A 20,079-nucleotide genomic window follows, 5' to 3' on the forward strand; every position below is an offset into this window, starting at 1 on the left:
TGGTATTCACAGATGTTAAAGGTCCAGCTGTTTAAAATTTAGTTTTAGTCATAGTCTTTTGACAAAAATATTTTTTTTAGTTTTAGTCATATTTTAGTCATCTAAATACATTTAATTTTAGTCCAGTTTTAGCCGAAGAAATTTCTCAACATTTTAGTCGACTAAAATTACAGTAAATTTTGTCGACTGAAATATCAAGTATAACAGACAACGCATATTTGAAGTTGTCTTGAAAGCACTTTATTATTATTGCAGAGCATCTCAAACACCAAATTCGCAGCAAGACCTGCACTAAATGAATATCTCAAGATGTACATTTCACACAAAACATTATTGTGAGTTATTGTTTTAGCTGAAGTTTAAACATTTTTTTCAAATGTTGACTAATACATGACTAAAATGGTCACATTCATACTCGATTGTTGGGCAAGCTCACCTATGGGTACTACAAAAGTAGTGGTAGAGTAAGCAGTCTTGCTCCTTCTTTACTGTCTTTAACAGTAACAGTAATTCAGTACAGTATGAGACATTTGGAAATATTAGTTTAGGCCTACTACTACTACTAGATGTCCTGATGATTAGCCTGCAGAAGACGCTTCAAGTTGGTTGTATTTTTACCAAAGGAAATGAAGCCACAGGGTACAACGTGTCTTGTTGTCTACCTTGAAAAGCTAAAAATGTTCATACGTCTTCTTTTTCTTCCAGTTGTAGAAGGCATATTCAAATGATGTGCGTAACAATACAGAGTAGGGATGCAACAATATGAGAATTTCATATCACAGTTATTTTAGAGCAAAATATCACGGTTATCATTGTTATTGTGGAATGTGCTCGAAAAAGCTTTTAAACATAACTAAAATTAAAAACACTATTTTGCAATTCTTATGTTTGATGGGTTTCACTGAAATGTTTAAGTGTTGGTGTTTTATCTTTTTTAATAGCTAATCTTTTATTGTTTTACTGTAAATATTTGTTTGTACAGAAGCACTTTAAGATGTGTTTAAATGAAAAGTGCGTCACCAACAAAATCTATTCTAATTATGTATCACTTCTGGCGGGCGTTGTGTCTGTCCTACTCTGTTGAGCGGTACTTGAATGCACCATAAAAACACCTCGTTGCTTTTCCTCTGAGGAAAAGACCGACCATCATAATTCCGTGCTAAGAGAGCACAGCTTGTAGGTTCAATGTGCACAACTGAACAGCTTAGTTGCTCAGACAGTAATGTATTTATAAAAGTTTAAATTGGGGTATGTTTTTTTTAACGAGGACAGACATATGTCTCTTGTTTTCATGTTAGCGTTTAAGTTAGCGAGCTGGCAACAGTCAGTCCGCCGTGAGTTTATCAAAGTGCAGTTGTCAATCTCAGTTTCTTAGGTCATTTTAATTTAAAGGGTAACACTAACTGTCTGGAGTTTTGCCTCGGTCATCAATATTACCGTTTATCGTTACATCCCTGCAATATAGTCCCGTTTCCCAGTGAAAAATCCAAACACTGTGTTTTAGTAGTTGTACTTCTGATTAGATCCCATCTATCTGTAACAGCTTCTTCCCTCAGGCCGTAAGACTCTTGAACGCATCAGCCCTTTGAGACACTTGTGATTTAGGGCTATATAAATAAACATTGATTGATTGATTGATAATAATCCCCTCAATTCCCCCCAAAATGGATTAACTCGCTGGAATAAAAATACAATATAACATACATCCATAAACGTGGATGCATATGAAAAGTGCTTTGATTGATTGATTGATTGAAACTTTTATTAGTAGATTGCACAGTACAGTACATATTCCGTACAATTGACCACTAAATGGTAACACCCGAATACATTTTTCAACTTGTTTAATTCGGGGTCCACGTTAATCAATTCATGGTTTACCACCGCTCCTCTACTGCATGCTACTGTGATTGGATAGATTCCTAACTTGTCCCACCCACCAAAAGACGAAAATAAATATAATTGGATTTTATATCTGTCAATTATTTTTGTCTTGTTTTTATTCGTCGACTAAATTGTCAATTCATTTCGTCATTGTTTTCGTCAACGTGCATTTGTTTTGACTCGTTATCATCCTATTTCAGTCAGGGGAAAATAGGTCGTTGATGATAACTAAGATGAACATTTCTAGTCAAAAAAATTAATACTGATATGTATATACATATATACATACTTACTAGGGCTGGGCGATTATAGGATTGTGATCGTTGATCGCGGTTAGAGTTCGATCCTGGTGATCACCTTTTAGCATATTTCCTCGATAAAACATGCTGGTGTTGTACCGAAATCTGTTACCCATCGGAATTTGTAACTCCAGGGGGCGATGTTCCCATGGCGTTTGTTTGATGGTTAAACGGCAAGCCCAAAGAGGAGGAGAAGAAGAACGCTTCTTCTCCACATAACACATAACAGCTGATACAATGGACTCATACTATAATGAAAGTAAGTAATTGATTTCCAGAATATGTGTAATTTATTAATGCTGAAATTCTGACAACTGACGTTTCAGCATTAAGGATAGTTTACGCCATTTACGCAAGCGTTCTTCTTCTCCTCCTCGGGCTTGCCGTTTAACCATCAAACAAACGCCATGGGAACATCGCCCCCTGGAGTTACAAATTCCGATGGGTAACAGATTTCGGTACAACACCGGAAATGTCTGTTAGAAGTTACCGCAGTAGTAAACAGTAGGGAAGCAACCATGCTTGGTATAATCCTGCACGAAACAATGCACCTTTATTGACCGTGACCCTGTGTGTGTGTCTGTGAGTGTGTGTGTTTTTGTGTACGTTTGCTTGTGTTTGTGTGAAAATGTGCGTGACCATTTCGTTCCACCGTCGCCAAAGTCAGTCTCCTCACGACATAATTAATGTTCAATTGCATTGTGCCTTGTCACCTTACAAAGCTGGAAGTGTAGCCCACAAGAACAAAATAAAAAAATATGACTAACACTAACATATAAATTGAAACATCATTTAAAAGGAGCAGCGACTTTAGTTTCACTATCTGCTGCAGCTCACCCGTAACCTTGCCCTGAATGCGGACTTGCAGGCACTCGGAGAACGTCTGTGAGACTGTATTGGTCCCTGCTGGGAGAATCAACACACCCACTAATTTAATCAGAAAAGGCATTCTTATATGTAAATATTTTTTTATCAGACTTTTAGTTTGTGTCTGCAAAGATTTCACTCCTCTGATACAACATGTACTATAAAAAACACAATAGTACGGGTATGCCGATATTTAAAAAAAACCCTCTGCAGACAGACACGTTGTGTTCTTTTTGTTTGTTTGTGGATAAAAAACAACAACTATTTTTTCCTGACATAATCATTAAACTTGTTTTGTGTTGGTACACATTATTTTACAGTGCCTCAAATTCAAACTGCATTTTAATGTATTTCCATTCAATATAAGATATTGAATTTGAGTTTTAAAAAACCCCATGTGGGTCACCGCTTGCCATTTGTCAAAGCACTGGTGAGAAGCACTGATGTATACAATTAAAGAAAACAAATAATAGTTTACCATTTGAAAGTGTTGCTTATATATATATATATATATATATATATATATATATATATATATATATATATATATATATATATATATATATATATATATATATATATATATATATATATATATATATACTGTTGCAAGAATAAGTGTGTAAACCCTTTGGGATTACTTGTATTTCTGCATAAATTGGTGATAAAATGTATTCTGCTCTTCATCAAAGTCCCAACAATAGACAAACAGTCTGCTCAAACTAACATTGCACTAAATAATATAGGTTTTCATTTTTTATTGAACACAACATGTAAACAGTCACAGTGCAAGGTGGAAAAAGTATGTGAACCCTTGGATTTAAGAACTGGTTGACCCATCTTTGGCAGCAATAACCTCAACCAAACGTTTCCTGTAGTTGCAGATCAGACCTGCACAACGGTCAGGAGGAATTTTGGACCATTCGTCTTCACAAAACCGTTAATTTTGGACCATTCGTCTTCACAAAACTGTTTCAGTGCAGCAATATTCTTGGAACGTCAAGAGTGAATCACTCTCTTGAGGTCATGCCACAGTACCTCATTTGGGTTGAGGTCAGACTCTGACTAGGCCACACCAGAAGGTGTATTTTCTTCTGTTGAAGACATTCTGTTGTTGATTTACTTCTATGGTTGGGGTCGTTGTCTAAGTCTAAGTCTAAGTCGTCCTGTTGCATTATCCGTCCTCTGTTGAGCTTCAGTCGGCGGACAGATGGTCTTAAGTTTTCCTGCAAAATGTCGTGATAAACTTGGAAATTCATTTTTCCATCAATGAAAGCAATCCGTCCAGGCCCTGAGGCAGCAAAGCAGCCCTAAACCATGATGCCACCTCCACCATATTTCACAGTTGGGATGAGGTACCATTGTGTGTTCCTTCCAACAACTACATTTTGGTTTCATCTGTCCACAGAATATTTTGCCAGTTGTGCTGTGGAACATCCAGGGGCTCTTTTGCAAACTTCAAACATGCAGCAATGTTTTTTGGACAGCATTGGCTTCCTCCGTGGTGTCCTCCTGCGAACTCCATTCTTGTTCAATGTTTTACTTATTGTAGATTCATCAACAATAATATCAGCATGTGCCAGATATTTCTGTAAGCCTTTAGCTGACACTCTAGGATTCTTCTTCACCTCCCTGAGCATTCTGCGCTGTGCTCTCACAGTCATCTTTACAGGATGACCACACCTAGGGAGAGTAGCAACAGTGCTGAACGTTCTCCATTTGTAGACAGTCTGTCTTACCGTGGACATATGGCCGTTAAGGCTTTTGGAGATACTTTTGTAACCCTTTCCAGATTTATGCTGGTTAATAATTCTTGATCGTAGATCTTCTGTGAGCTCTTTAGTGCGAGGCATGGTTCAAATTAGGCAATGCTTCTTGAGAACAGCACATTTATCACAGGTGTGTGTTTTTTATAGGGCAGGGCAGCTTTGATCAACACACATGATCTCGTCACATTGATTAGACTCCATGTTGTCTGAGTCCTGGCTCCAATCAGCTCTTGGAGAGCCTAGGGGTTCAAATACCTTTTCCACCCTGCACTGTGAATGTTTACATGTTGTGTTCAATAAAAAGATGAAAACTAAAGATGTCCGATATTATCGGCCGATAAATACTTTAAAATGTAATATCGGAAATTATCGGTATCATTATTTTTTTATTATCGGTATCGTTTTTTTAATTTTATTAAATCAACATAAAAAAACACAAGATACACTTACAATTAGTGCACCAACCCAAAAAACCTTCCTCCCCCATTTACACTCATTCACACAAAAGGGTTGTTTCTTTCTGTTATTAATATTCTGGTTCCTACATTATATATCAATATATATCAATACAGTCTGCAAGGGATACAGTCCGTAAGCACACATGATTGTGCGTGCTGCTGGTCCACTAATAGTACTAACCTTTAACAGTTAATTTTACTCATTTTCATTAATTACTAGTTTCTATGTAACTGTTTTTATATTGTTTTACTTTCTTTTTTATTCAAGAAAATGTTTTTAATTTATTTATCTTATTTTATGAATTTTTTTTAAAAGGACCTTATCTTCACCATACCTGGTTGTCCAAATTAGGCATAATAATGTGTTAATTCCACGACTGTATATATCGGTATTGGTTTATATCGGTATCGGTAATTAAGAGTTGGACAATATCGGAATATCGGATATCGGCAAAAAAGCCATTATCGGACATCCCTAATGAAAACCTATACTTTTTTATGCTGTATTAGTTTAAGCAGACTGTGTTTGCCTATTGTGGTGGCTTCGATGAAGATCAAAACACATTTTATGACCTATTTAGCGATTAAGCACTTTGAGTGTCTAGAAAAGCGCTATATAAATCTAATCCATTATTATTATTATTATTATTTATGCAGAAATCCAAGTAATCCCAAAGGGTTCACATACTTTTTCTTGCAACTGTACATACATACAGTACATTACATATATGTGTATATATAACACTTATTCATATAACTTTCGTTTTGATACATTTTTGAAAATTATGAATCGATTTCGAATCGAGTTAAATAAGAATCACGATTCGAATGTGAATCTATTTTTTTGTGGACCCCCTGATTGGTCACTTTATACACCTGGTCACAGCCAATATGAGGGTACTGTTATTTGTTATTATGTTCTGTTTTTGCCTCCAAGGGCTAAAGCGGAAAAGTGCCAATGGGCTGCGGGCCAAGCAGCCATTTTAAGCGTACAGCAGTGAGGAGTTTAGCCCCATAGGGCAACATGTAAGGTGGTGGAGATCATCAAATATGATAGATGACAAGTAGTTAGCCTTGCGGACATGATTGTCCATCAATCAATCAATCAATCAATGTTTATTTATATAGCCCTAAATCACAAGTGTCTCAAAGGGCTGTACAAGCCACAACGACATCCTCGGTACAGAGCCCACATACGGGCAAGGAAAACTCACCCCAGTGGGACGTCAATGTGAATGACTATGAGAAACCTTGGAGAGGACCGCATATGTGGGTAACCCCCCCCCCCCCCCCCCCCTCTAGGGGAGACCGAAAGCAATGGATGTCGAGTGGGTCTGACATAATATTGTGAAAGTCCAACACATCAGCGAAAGTCCAGTCCATAGTGGGGCCAGCAGGAACCATCCCGAGTGGAGACGGGTCAGCAGCGTAGAGATGTCCCCATCTGATGGACAGGCTAGCGGTCCACCCCGGGTTGGGAGCAGAGTAGAAAAGAAAAGAAAAGAAACGGCAGATCAACTGGTCTAAAAAGGGAGTCTATTTAAAGGCTAGAGTATACAAATGAGTTTTAAGATGAGACTTAAATGCTTCTACTGAGGTAGCATCTCTAACTTTTACCGGGAGGGCATTTCATAGTATTGGAGCCCGAATAGAAAACGCTCTATAGCCCGCAGACTTTTTTTTGGCTCTGGGAATCACTAATAAGCCGGAGTTCTTTGAACGCAGATTTCTTGCCGGGACATATGGTACAATACAATCGGCAAGATAGGCAGGAGCTTGACCGTGTAGTATTTTATACGTGAGTAGTAAAACCTTAAAGTCGCATCTTAGGTGCACAGGAAGCCAGTGCAAGTGAGCCAGTATAGGCGTAATATGATCAAACTTACTTGTTTTTGTCAAAAGTCTAGCAGCCGCATTTTGTACCATCTGTAATCTTTTAATGCTAGACATAGGGAGGCCCGAAAATAAAACGTTACAGTAATCGAGACGAGATGTAACGAACGCATGGATAACGATCTCAGCATCGCTTGTGGACAAAATGGGACGAATTTTAGCGATATTACGGAGATGAAAGAAGGCCGTTTTAGTAACACTCTTAATGTGCGACTCAAACGAGAGAGTTGGGTCGAAGATAATACCCAGATTCTTTACAGAGTCACCTTGTTTAATTGTTTGGTTGTCAAATGTTAAGGTGGTATTATTAAATAGATGTCGGTGTTGAGCAGGACCGATAATCAGCATTTCCGTTTTCTTAGCGTTGAGTTGCAAAAAGTTAGCGGACATCCATTGTTTAATTTCATTAAGACATGCCTCCAGCTGACTACAATCCGGCGTGTTGGTCAGCTTTAGGGGCATGTAGAGTTGGGTGTCATCAGCATAACAGTGAAAGCTAACACCGTATTTGCGTATGATGTCACCTAGCGGCAGCATGTAAATACTAAAGAGTGCAGGGCCAAGAACCGAACCCTGGGGAACTCCGCACGTTACCTTAACATAGTCCGAGGTCACATTGTTATGGGAGACACACTGCATCCTGTCAGTAAGATAAGAGTTAAACCAAGACAAGGCTAAGTCTGTCATCCCAATACGCGTTTTGATACGCTCTAATAAAATATTATGATCAACAGTATCGAAAGCGGCGCTAAGATCAAGAAGCAGCAACATAGATGAAGCATCAGAATCCATCGTTAGCAATAGATCATTAGTCATTTTTGCGAGGGCTGTCTCCGTAGAGTGATTTGCCCTGAAACCGGACTGAAAAGGTTCACAGAGATTGTTAGACGCTAAGTGTTCATTTAGCTGCTGTGCTACAATTTTTTCGAGGATTTTCGAGATAAACGGAAGGTGGGACACCGGCCGGTAGTTTACCAGGAGATCAGGATCGAGGTTAGGTCTTTTGAGTAGAGGATGAATAACCGCTTTTTTGAATGCTAGGGGAACAGTGCCAGAGAAAAGTGATAAGTTTATAATATTTAACACTGATGGACCTAGTAATACAAAAAGCTACTTGATAACTTTCCCAGGAATTGGGTCAAGTAAACATGTTGTTTGTTTTGTCCCATTTACACATTTTGACAATTCCTCCAATGTTATTTCATCAAGGAGAGAGAAACTATTTTGGAGGGCGGTATCCGTCGTATATACAGTCGTATCTGTGTTAATAGAACCCAGTTGTAGCTGAGATGCATTGTCTTTAATCTCTTTTCTAACGACTTCAATTTTCTTATTAAAGAAATTCATAAAGTCATCTGCTGAGTGGGTGGAGCTACTGGGAGGAGTCCCTTGTTGGGTTAGCGATGCTACTGTACTAAACAGAAATTTAGGATCATTTTTGTTGAGGTGGATGAGATTTGAGTAATATTTAACTTTAGCTGAGGTAAGCATGCGTTTAGAAGTTATTAAACTATCACACCATGCTTGATGGAAAACCTCAGGTTTAGTCGCACGCCATTTGCGTTCCAGCTTTCTACATGATAATTTCTGGGCTTTAGTTTCTTCTGTAAACCATGGGGTACGCCTTTTAGGGGCCCTTTTTAGCTTTAGCGGTGCTACAATATCAATGGTGTCGCGCAGGGTGTCGTTAAAGTTGTTAGTGAGGTTATCAATAGAGCCCACATAATTTGGGAATGGTGCCATTACCGAAGGCAGTAGGTCAGTAAGAGTCGTCGTTGTGGCAGCATTAATGTTGCGGCTGCTATAGTAGTTATTAATATTATTATTAGTTTGTTGACAATGAGTCAGAACTTCGAATTTTATAAGGTAATGATCGGACATTACTTTAGTGTACGGGAGTATCGTAACTTTAGAGGTGGTGACACCCCTGACAAGCACTAGATCTATCGTATTACCGTTGCGATGCGTGGGTTCATTTATTATTTGTGTAAGACCACAGCTATCAATTATAGTCTGGAGCGCCACGCATGGAGGGTCCGATGGGGTATTCATATGGATATTAAAGTCCCCCATTATGATTATATTGTCGGCGTGCGTCACTAGATCAGCAACAAACTCTTGAGAATTCACTGATGAAGTCCGAATAGGGCCCAGGGGGGCGGTAGATAACAGCCAGGTGGAGAGGCAGCGGTGTGACAAACCTCAAAGTGAGCACCTCAAACGAGTTATATTTATTATTTAGGTTAGGTGTAAGATTATAGTTTTCATTGTATATTAGTGTGACACCCCCTCCCCTTTTAAGAGGTCGGGCAACATGTGTATTGGTATAGTTAGGAGGAGATGCCTCATTTAGCGCAAAAAAATCGTCTGGTTTGAGCCAGGTCTCGGCGAGACCAACGACGTCAAGTTTGTTGTCTCTAATGACTTCATTAACTAATAACGTTTTGGAAGATAATGATCTTATGTTTAAAAAGCCCATATTATAGGTAGTGGGCTGTTTTGAGGATTGTTTGTTGAAATTATCCGAAGTAGCAATATTAATAATGTTGCGTTTATTATGCGTATTGCACTTTAAATAGTTTCGACCATATCTAGGAATTGATACGACGGGGATATTCAGATTGTTTGCTTGATGTTGCGATAAACTGAACTCATCATAGTTAGCTACCTCAGTACAATGTATGTCTGCCTCTGACACGGTCACAAAAGAAAAAACATTATGTGAGTTGTGTTTTATTCTAAGAGAATTGCTATGTGTGCAGGGATTATCCAGCCTGACGCCGGCTAGTTCTAGTTTAAATGGCTTCTTACCCGGAGACTCCACGCTTCTTTGGTTAGCTTTTCTCTTTGTTGTTAGCCCAGCTCGGCATCCCCGCTTCTGCTTCCGCTCGCACCGCTTATGTCGTCTCCATTGGCGGTCACCGCTAGCACTTGACTCCGCTGCTACAAAGGCCGCTCGATGTAGCCCACGAAGTATTCCCATGCTAGCGAGGAGGTCCACCGTACATGCATCTTTCAGTCTATAACGACCCGATCCATCCACGTCCAGAATTGTCTGTCGGTCGTATGTGATCACAGAGTGTTCACGCTTTGAGCCAGCCATGAAATTGACAGAAATGACGGGTGTTTTTTGCCAAATCGCTCTACACCCCCAAGAGCGTTAGCATAGCCGCAGCATACCCATGCGCCGCCATCTTGCCATATATCAACATATATCACAGTGAGGGCATATATGAATGATTGTGGGGGTTCGAAAGAGGTCAGTATGATTACCTGTGTATGTATTCATTTGGGTAGCCACGTTTTGGCGAGCCAAACAAAACGACTTGGAGGGCCAAAGTTGGTGCTTTTTTGCTCACCCCTTCTTTAGACAAATGGGAGCACTTTTTGACCACTTAGTTTTTTTCTATTCTTATCCTTTCAAAGCGGAATGGGCAGGAAATAAACCTTGTGAAAGGGTGTGTAATGGGACACTATCTAAAAATACCCTTGCTTAGGTTTCAGCCTTTCACTTGCAGTGATCTGATGCCCTCACTGTGTCCCAGAGGAATACCCCTGACCCCTTTTTCCCAGCATGCACTCCGTCTCCAGCTATTTATGAGCCACAATCAATGCGGATAAAGTAACGCTGCGCTCATGCAGCCAAGACTATATAATTTGTTGACGAAAGTTCTTAACAGTTCAACACTTCTTCTAGGGAGTGGGCCTTTAAAGAAACGTAACATGGACAAAAGTATATGGACACATCAATGAATGAATGAGGGGTTGGACTGGCGCTGTCTCTGAAACTTCATTCTTCATCAAGACATTTTGGATGCAAATGCATCATCGTGGAAACACTTTGAGGAAGACCCTTTTTGGTTCCAAAGGCACAAATTAACGTCCATAAAAGGCACTTTTTTACTTCCTGTTGCTGTCCCAATAATTTTGTTCATGTAGTGTGGTTGGTGGTCAGACAGTAAACAAATTTTAGAGCAGCACTCACACATAAATAAAGACATTAAACATTTAGCGCGACTGCGCTTCAGTGCTCTCCTCAAACGTAAATACATACACACCCTCATGAAGAGAGTTAGTGAATGGAAGGAAACATTTTATTAATTAAGATGATATATATTGATCGGCTGAAAGATATTCATTTAACAATATGCTTATAACTATGACTGAAGATTAAAAAACAGCAAAGTGATCAAAATATGACTGTTAATATAATAAACATGTACCTATCTGACAGTGTCAGCATCCATCCGTCCATTTTTATCTTTATTTTTGATGCAGGATCTCATAGGATCATTGGTGTCCAAAACGATGCCCGTGGGTCAAGTTTATTGTCCCTCGGCACATTCTAAAAATTACGTTTTACACTTTTGTAATATTTTTGTGTGTTTATTGAACTTAGCTACCCGGCTAGCGTTTAACACATACGCAATGTATTCCCCTTAGCATTGTCTAGCAGGAGAAATCAAGCATGCACATGCTCAAACATCCACAAATGTTTGTGTGCTGCACGCGCTCAACCTCTACAGTAGGTGCGGCCAAAATAGACGGAAGGTTTGAATGTTCCACATATGCCGCTTATCAATAATGTAGCTTAGTGCTTCTTTCAGAGTGTTGTCACGGAGACGCTGAAGAGCCCAGTCCTGGAAGTACGTACATTAGAGGCGGCAGCTAAAAGTATTTATGTTCCTTTTATGCTCACTTTAAAAACCTATCGGAGTGGGACAATTGTCTTCCAGCACCCTACCGCTAATTATGAGACAATCTTTTCAACGACTGTCATATATGAGGTCTTCTGCTGACTCAGCAAAGCAACACTGCACTGCAATCATCCAGTTATGCGGCAGTGTGATGTCACATGCAAAGTAGAAACCAGGAAGTACAAATCTGATAGCAGCTTCCTGTCAAGGAAAGACAACGCTGTCAAAAAAAACCCAACAGGTTAGTCGCTACCCTCCTGCTACATGGCCAAAATGGAGACAATTGAGGGTGGGTGGGTTTGTTGATCTGTTACATTAGTGATTCCCAATCCCTGTTCCGTGGCACACTGTTATGCCAAAATAAAATTATAAAAATTCCTCGGAGTGCAAGATAAATATCGATACAAATGAAAAATTATGACATCTACCGTTAAAAACAGATAACATTAAAACATTGGTTCTCAAACTTTTTTCACCAAGTACCACCTTAGAAAACACTTGGCTCTCCAAGTACCACAGTAATGACTAACATTAAAATAAAGTAACGTAATAGGCTTAAATATTGATTAAAAATTAGGCAATGATTTTATTTAACAAATACATTAAATATTTTTGGCCACTGTAATAATAATAATACCTGGGATTTATATAGCGCTTTTCTAAGTACCCAAAGTCGCTTTACATTACACATTAAATATTTTTGGCCACTGTAACATTGCACACCGTTTGAACAGTGACACTGTTTGAAAATAATAAAATAAAACACTGTGCTTTATTCAAGTGATTCTTTGGCGTACCACTAGATAGAGCCCGCGTACCACTAGTGCAGGGGTCGGCAACCTTTACCACTGAAAGAGCCATTTTGACCCGTTTCACAAATTAAAGAAAACAATGGGAGCCACAAAACTCTTTTCAAATTTAAAATGAAATAACACTGCATACAAAGTTGTTTTTTGCTTTGTGCTATGTATACACCAGGGGTCTCAGACACGCAGCCCGCACCTTAATATGAAAATGTAATGTTAGTGTGGCCCGCAAGTTTTATATGAATACCGCTTGACAGTGTCATACTTGCCAACCCTCCTGATTTTTCTGCTGATTTCCACCCAATTAACAATAATAAGGACGTGCCGTGATGGCACTGCCTTAAGCGCCCTCTACAACCTGTACATACAGCGTGCCAGCCCAGTTACAATTTATATGCGGCTTCTGCAGACACACATGAGTGACTGCAAGGCATACTTGGTCAACAGCCATACAGGTCACACTGACAGTGGCCGTATAAACAACTTTAACACTCTTACTAATATGCGCCACACTGTGAACCCACACCAAACAAGAAGGACACACACATATCGGGAGAACATCCGCACCATAACACAACATAAACACAACAGAACAAATACCCAGAATCCCTTGCATCCCTAACTCTTCCGGGCTACATTATACAACCCCGCTACCACCAAACCCCGCCCCCCCACACATTAACCCCCCCCCCCCCCCCCCCCCCCTCCGTGCGTCAGTTGAGGTGGGCGGGGTTGGGGGGGGCGGGGTTTGGTGTAAGCGGGGGTGTATAATGTAGCCCGGAAGAGTTAGGGATGCATGGGATTCTGTGTTTGGTGTGGGTTCACAGTGTGGCGCATATTAGTAAGAGTGTTGAAGTTGTTTATACGGCCACCGTCACATGGCTGTTCACCAAGTATGCCTTGCAGTCACTTGCGTGTGTAAGCAGAAGCCGCATACAACATGTGACTGGGCAGGCAAGCAGATAGTATGGTGAAAAAGCGGACGCGACGACAGGTTGTAGAGGACGCCAATAAAGGCAGTGCCATTACAGCCCGCCCTCAATATTGTTGTCCGGGTGAAAATCAGAGAATATTTGCCCCGGGAGATTTCCGGGAGAGGCACTGAAATCCGGAAGTCTCCCGGAAAAATCGGGAGGGTCGGCAAGTATCCAGCTGAGCCGCATCAGAGTGGTCAAAGAGCCGCATGCGGCTCCGGAGCCGCGGGTTGCAGACCCCTGCACTAGTGGTACACGTCCCCCAGTTTCTCAATCACTGCATTAAAAATAGAACTGATAATTGTAAAAGAAAATTAAAAAACGCTCTAATTACGAGAGATTACCGTACTGTGCTATAGATGGGTTAGGGTTAGCAAATCAAGTGCTCCATTTCTCTTCTTCTTTATGCTGTGTTTTAAACTCTCACAAGGGTGATTCTAAGGAAACAAGGAGTCGCTCTTCACTGTTTCAGAGGAAGACTTAAGTGTGCTACTTGCAACAAATGCTCTGCAAACGTTCCGCGAGGAGGGAAAAAACACAGGTTCAACACATCAAAACTTATCAGTTACTTAAAATGCCAGCATCGCTCCAACTTTGTTTTGAAGGCCTATAAAGACGTGTGTTGCTAAGAAAGTTGCCTCAAAGCAAAACTAAAAAAAAAAGAGCAAAAAGTTTGCCAGAGACAGCCCAAGTCTTTTCCAAGGACATTTCTACAGGTATACTTTGTCACATCCACCTTTGTTTAAATATTTCTTACCTCCAAGTGTGCCAAAACTACACTAAAATCTATGTTTTAAAAATAATAGACATAAATAAGACATCGGTTATCAGTCTTGAGATGCAGGAAAATATAAGTATTGGTTTGAAAAAATATATATCATGGATCCCTACAATCTTTCCCTCATTGGTCTGAAAATTATTATTTTATTTACAACATCCATCCATCCATCCATTTTCTACCGCTTATTCCCTTTGGGGTCGCGGGGGCGCTGGAGCCTATCTCAGCTACAATCGGGTGGAAGGCGGGGTACACCCTGGACAAGTCACCACCTCATCGCAGGGCCTTATTTACAACAAATAATGTCATTTTGTTCAAATATCAATGTCGTTAGTGACAGGCAGAAAAATTCAATGTTCTTCCACTAGATGGCAGAAGGTACATAATTAGGAATGCCGCTATCAAATATTTTATTAATATATCTATTAGTTTGTTGAAATAATCAAGTAATGGGATAAAACACTTGCATATTTTAGGGAAAATATTTTTTTGTTGCTTGCTGCAACCTTATTTCTTTTTTTCTAATAAATTCACATCATGAACAATGAAATTACACTTTTAACATACCGTATTTTTCGGACTATAAGTCGCAGTTTTTTTAATAGTTTGGCCGGGGGTGCGACTTATACTCAGGAGCGACTTATGTGTGAAATTATTAACACATTACCGTAAAATATCAAATAATATTATTTAGCTCATTCACGTAAGAGACTAGACCAGGGGTCGGCAACCCAAAATGTTGAAAGAGCCATATTGGACCAAAAATACAAAAACAAATCTGTCTGGAGCCGCAAAAAATTAAAAGCCATATTACATGTGTCATGAGATATAAATGTAATTAAGAGGACTTAAAGGAAACTAAATGAGCTCAAATATAGCTACAAATGAGGCATATGCAATATGTACATATAGCTAGCCTAAATAGCATGTTAGCATCGATTAGCTTGCAGTCACGCAGTGACCAAACATGTCTGATTAGCACTCCACACAAGTCAATAACATCAACAAAACTCACCTTTGTGCACTCATGCCCAACGTTAAAAGTGTGGTGGACAAAATGAGATAGAAAAAGTGGCATAAAACACGTCCTAGAAAGTCGGAGAAAGTTATACATGGAAACAAACTATACGGCGAGTTCAAGGACCGCCAAAATTAGTAGGACAAAACGGCGCTCGCCAAATACTCGAATCAGTGAAGCATGTTTAATATAAACAGTGTGATTTATAACAATTAGCGAGGTTTATGTCATGTTTGTCCTCCCACAGAAAACATTCTGAAACAAAAAAATTGATTTTTTTCCCCTCATCTTTTTCCATTCTTCATACATTTTTGAAAAATCTCCAGAGAGCCACTAGGGCGGCGCTAAAGAGCCGCATGCGGCTCTAGAGCCGCGGGTTGCCGACCCCCGGACTAGACGTATAAGATTTCATGGGATTTAGCGATTAGGAGTGACAGATTGTTTGGTAAACGTATAGCATGTTCTATATGTTATAGTTATTTGAATGACTCTTACCCTAATATGTTACGTTAACATACCAGGCACGTTCTCAGTTGGTTATTTATGCGTCATATAACGTACACTTATTCAGCCTGTTGTTCACTATTCTTTATTTATTTTAAATTGCCTTTCAAATGTCTATTCTTGGTGTTGGGTTTTATCAAATAAATGTGCCCAAAAAATGCGACTTATACTCCAGTGCGACTTATATATGTTTTTTTCCTTCTTTGTTATGCATTTTCGGCCAGTGCGACTTATACTCCGGAGCGACTTATACTCCGAAAAATTCGGTATGTACAGTCATGGTCAAAAGTTTACATACACTTGTGAAGGACATAATGTCATGGGTGTCTTGATTTTCCAATTATTTCTACAACTCTTATTTTTTGTGATAGAGTGATCAGAGCACATACTGATTTGTCACAAAAAACATTCATGAGGTTTGGTTCTTTTATAAATTTATTATGAGTCTACTGAACATAATGTGACCAAATCTGCTGGGTCAAAAGTATACATACAGCAACATACATTATCAATTTTGGTGATGTAGAAAAGTTACAATCAAATCAAATTAGCTTCATGGCATGGCCTCTTAACTTCATGTGAGTGATTATGATTCGGACGACACCTGTTGACTTCTCTAAGCCCATTTAAATAGGGCTCATGTGATGCAGTCATTAGACTCGGTTACAAACGCGACAATGGGAAAGTCAAAGGAACTCGGCACAGACCTGAAAAAATGAATCATTGACTTGAACAAGTCAATGATTTCAAAGCAGCTTAAGGTCCCAAGAGCAACTGTGCAGACAATTGTTCATAAGTATAAAGTGCATGGCACAGTTTGTCACTGCCACGATCAGAAAGAAAATGCAAGCTATCACTTGCTGCTGAGAGAAAATTGGTCTGGATGATCAAGAGTCAACAGAGAACCACCAAAAAGCAGGTCTGCAATGAATTGGATGCTGCTGGAACACAGGTGTCAGTGTCCACAGTCAAGCATGTTTTGCATCGCCATGGACTGAGAGGCTACCGTGCAAGAAGGAAGCCCTTGCTCAAGAAGCGACACCTTAAGGCTCGTCTAAAGTTTGCTGATGATCACATGGACAAAGATAAGACCTTCTGGAGGAAAGTTCTGTGATCAGAGGAAACAAAAAATTAGCTGTTTGGCCACAATACCCAGCAATATGATTGGAGGAGAAAAGGTGAGGCCTTTAATAATTTAAGCGAACTGTGGTGCTGAATTTCCCCCAGGGATCATTAAAGTACTTTCTATTCTATTCTATTCTATTTCTAATCCCAGGAACACCATTCCTACCGTCAAGCAGGGTGGTGGTAGTATTATGCTCTGGGCCTGTTTTGCTGCCAATGGAACTGGTGCTTTACAGAGAGTAAATGGGACAATGAAAAAGGAGGATTACCTCCAAATTCTTCAGGACAACCTAAAATCATCAGCCCATATGTTGGGTCTTGGGCGCAGTTGGGTGTTTCAGCAGGACAATGACCCCAAACACATGTCAAAAGTTGTAAAGGAATAGCTAAATCAGGCTAGAATTAAGGTTTCAGAATGGCCTTCCCAAAGTCCTGACTTAAACCCCATTGAGAACATGTGGACAATGCTGAAGAAACAAGTCCATGTCAGAAAACCAACAAATTTAGCTGAACTGCACCAATTTTGTCAAGAGGAGTGGTCAAAAATTCAACCAGAAGCTTCCCAGAAGCTTGTGGATGGCTACCAAAAGCGCCTCATTGCAGTGAAACTTGCCAAGGGACATGTAACCAAATATTAACATTGCTGTATGTATACTTTTGACCCAGCAGATTGTCACATTTTCAGTAGACCCATAATTAATTCATAAAAGAACCAAACTTCATGACTGTTTTTTGTGACAAACAAGTATGTGCTCCAATCACTCTATCACAAAAAAATACGAGTTGTAGAAATTATTGGAATCACAATCATCGATCATGATCATATAATCGCCCAGTTTTTTTTAAAGTTTATGTTAGACGACCCACTAAACCAGACTACAAGTGTGCACACACACATTATAGGCAGGTGTATCACGCACATGAAGCTTTAATTTTTGGTCAAACAATAAAAAATGTGTTTTTTTTGTTTGACGTATAGTTCGAGAGAGAAGGCTCTTCAGCAAGGGCGGCCTGCTGAAAAGAACCACCTTAGATGATGTAAAGGTTACATTTTAATATTTAATGGCAGCAGCAGCTGCTCTTCATCCTGCTTAAAAGGTCTCTGGGAAACAAAAGTCGCTTCCAGAGCTCAAGCAACATTGAACTCACCACTTCCAGATCTCCTTCAGGGGCCATTTTGCGACATTCTGCGGGATGATCGCCTCCTCTTCTTCCTCCGTTCTGACTGTTGGCCTCCTTCTCTTTCTGCTCAAAGTACTCCAAGAAAGACGGTTTGGCAGGCTGTGTGCTCTCGTCTCTCCCTGCAAAGCACATACACGATGGTTTTCAAACGCTGCATCTGAGAAGTTTGATCTGTCCTAGTTTAAATTTGCCTGGAGACTTTAAAGAAATCAGATTGTGGAAGATTTTTTCAAGATCCCAAGGGTCAGACATCGAAATGTGGATGTTTAGTCAAGAAGTGCTTATGCAGGTTATATTCCTTTGAGACTTACTTTACTTAATTACAAAGTAAACACATCAGCTTTCACATTCCGCTATCAATAAATTCATTATTCGGCCCTCGCTACTTGTTTCCAGCGTGTGCAGCTAGACATATAGTTACGCTTTTCTACCTTCAAGGTACTCAAAGCGCTTAGACACTATTCCCACATTCACACACCATAACCACGACCCATCAGGAGCAAGGTTGAAACGACTTGCTCAAGGACACAACGTGACTAGAATGGCGGAAGCTGGGGATCAAACCAAGAAACCTCAAGTTGCTGGCACAGCTGCTCTACCAACCGAGCCACGCCATCCCCAGGCTTAAACTATAAATATAAAATATATATATATATATATATATATATATTTTTTTTTTATAATGTCCTGCCCAGCGTCTCGGGCAAATATAAAATAAACTACAAAAGTATAACGTCCATTGTATATTTTACATAAATAACGTTCATTGTGTATTTTACATAAATAAAATAGAACGTTTAGAGTTAATACATTCACACAATAAACTACAGATGTTTGCACATATACAAATTAAACAACATCCACATCAAACAATGAATGTGCAGTGTTTCCCATAAACTGCCAAGATACCTGTGGTGGTGGGGGCGTGGTTATGGGCGTGACTATGGGCGTGGTCAATGCTCAATGACATCATCGAGTAATTTGCATAATTTACTACAATGATATGATTTTCTCTAAAAAGGCTCAAAAAAAGTATACTTACTAACTAATAACAGTTTTGTTTTAAACGTCCATCCATCCATCCATCCATCCATTTTACAATATAATCACAACACTATGTACATATTTATATACAGATTTTAACAATAAGTTATTCACTGAAATATATTTATTAATTGTGGTTCTTACAAAAAATATATCTTATAAAATATAAAAGCTAAAATGTCTCTTAAAGCTCTGCCCCTTTAATTAGTGCATACTAAATAATTTAACTTTAGCCTACTACTACAACCATATTATTTACCAGCAACATAAAGTGAAACAGAGGCAGCGGTGTCCTGCCACAGTCAGTAACAAATAAACAGAAAACAGTAGTGGTCAAATACAAATAAGGCAACAAGAGAAGTATCCTACACTTCTCTATTGTAAAGTAAATCTGAACAGCCTATATGGGCATCTACATCAACTATATGATTTGCCTGAGAAGCTGGACAGGACAAAAAATAAAGAAATAAATAAATTAAAAAAATAAATAATACAAATTATTTTTATTTTGTATTTGTAGCGGACGTAATTCTTTCGTGGCAGGCCGCCACAAATAAATGAATGTGTGGGAAACACTGATGTGACTCAACACAATTAAACCTAAGGCGTAGCGTTATCGCTCTCTACTGGTCAAATTTAGCACTACATGTATTAAAACCAACTTTGATCGCTGGAGTTACTCCCAGAAAAAAAAAACACGACCACGAATACAAAAGACATCACAAAGTCAGCAATTTTAATACAAAATAAACAAAATATCTTTATGCACAATATCCACTTA

The 20,079-nt window shown here is 39.3% G+C and overlaps 1 protein-coding gene across 1 annotated transcript in view; it reads right to left on the bottom strand.

Moving 5' to 3' along the window:
* The window catches only part of LOC133647457 (serine/threonine-protein kinase 4-like), a 38,538-nt gene that overhangs the window by 3,208 nt on the left and 15,251 nt on the right, over nucleotides 1-20,079 (bottom strand). Inside the window, exon 10 of the mRNA XM_062043338.1 lies at nucleotides 18,222-18,373. Coding sequence (XP_061899322.1) covers nucleotides 18,222-18,373 — 152 coding nt within the window. The remainder of the gene's footprint in view (nucleotides 1-18,221; nucleotides 18,374-20,079) is intronic.

The sequence above is a fragment of the Entelurus aequoreus genome, linkage group LG01 (genome assembly GCF_033978785.1).
Source record: "Entelurus aequoreus isolate RoL-2023_Sb linkage group LG01, RoL_Eaeq_v1.1, whole genome shotgun sequence".
Taxonomy (NCBI): domain Eukaryota; kingdom Metazoa; phylum Chordata; class Actinopteri; order Syngnathiformes; family Syngnathidae; genus Entelurus; species Entelurus aequoreus.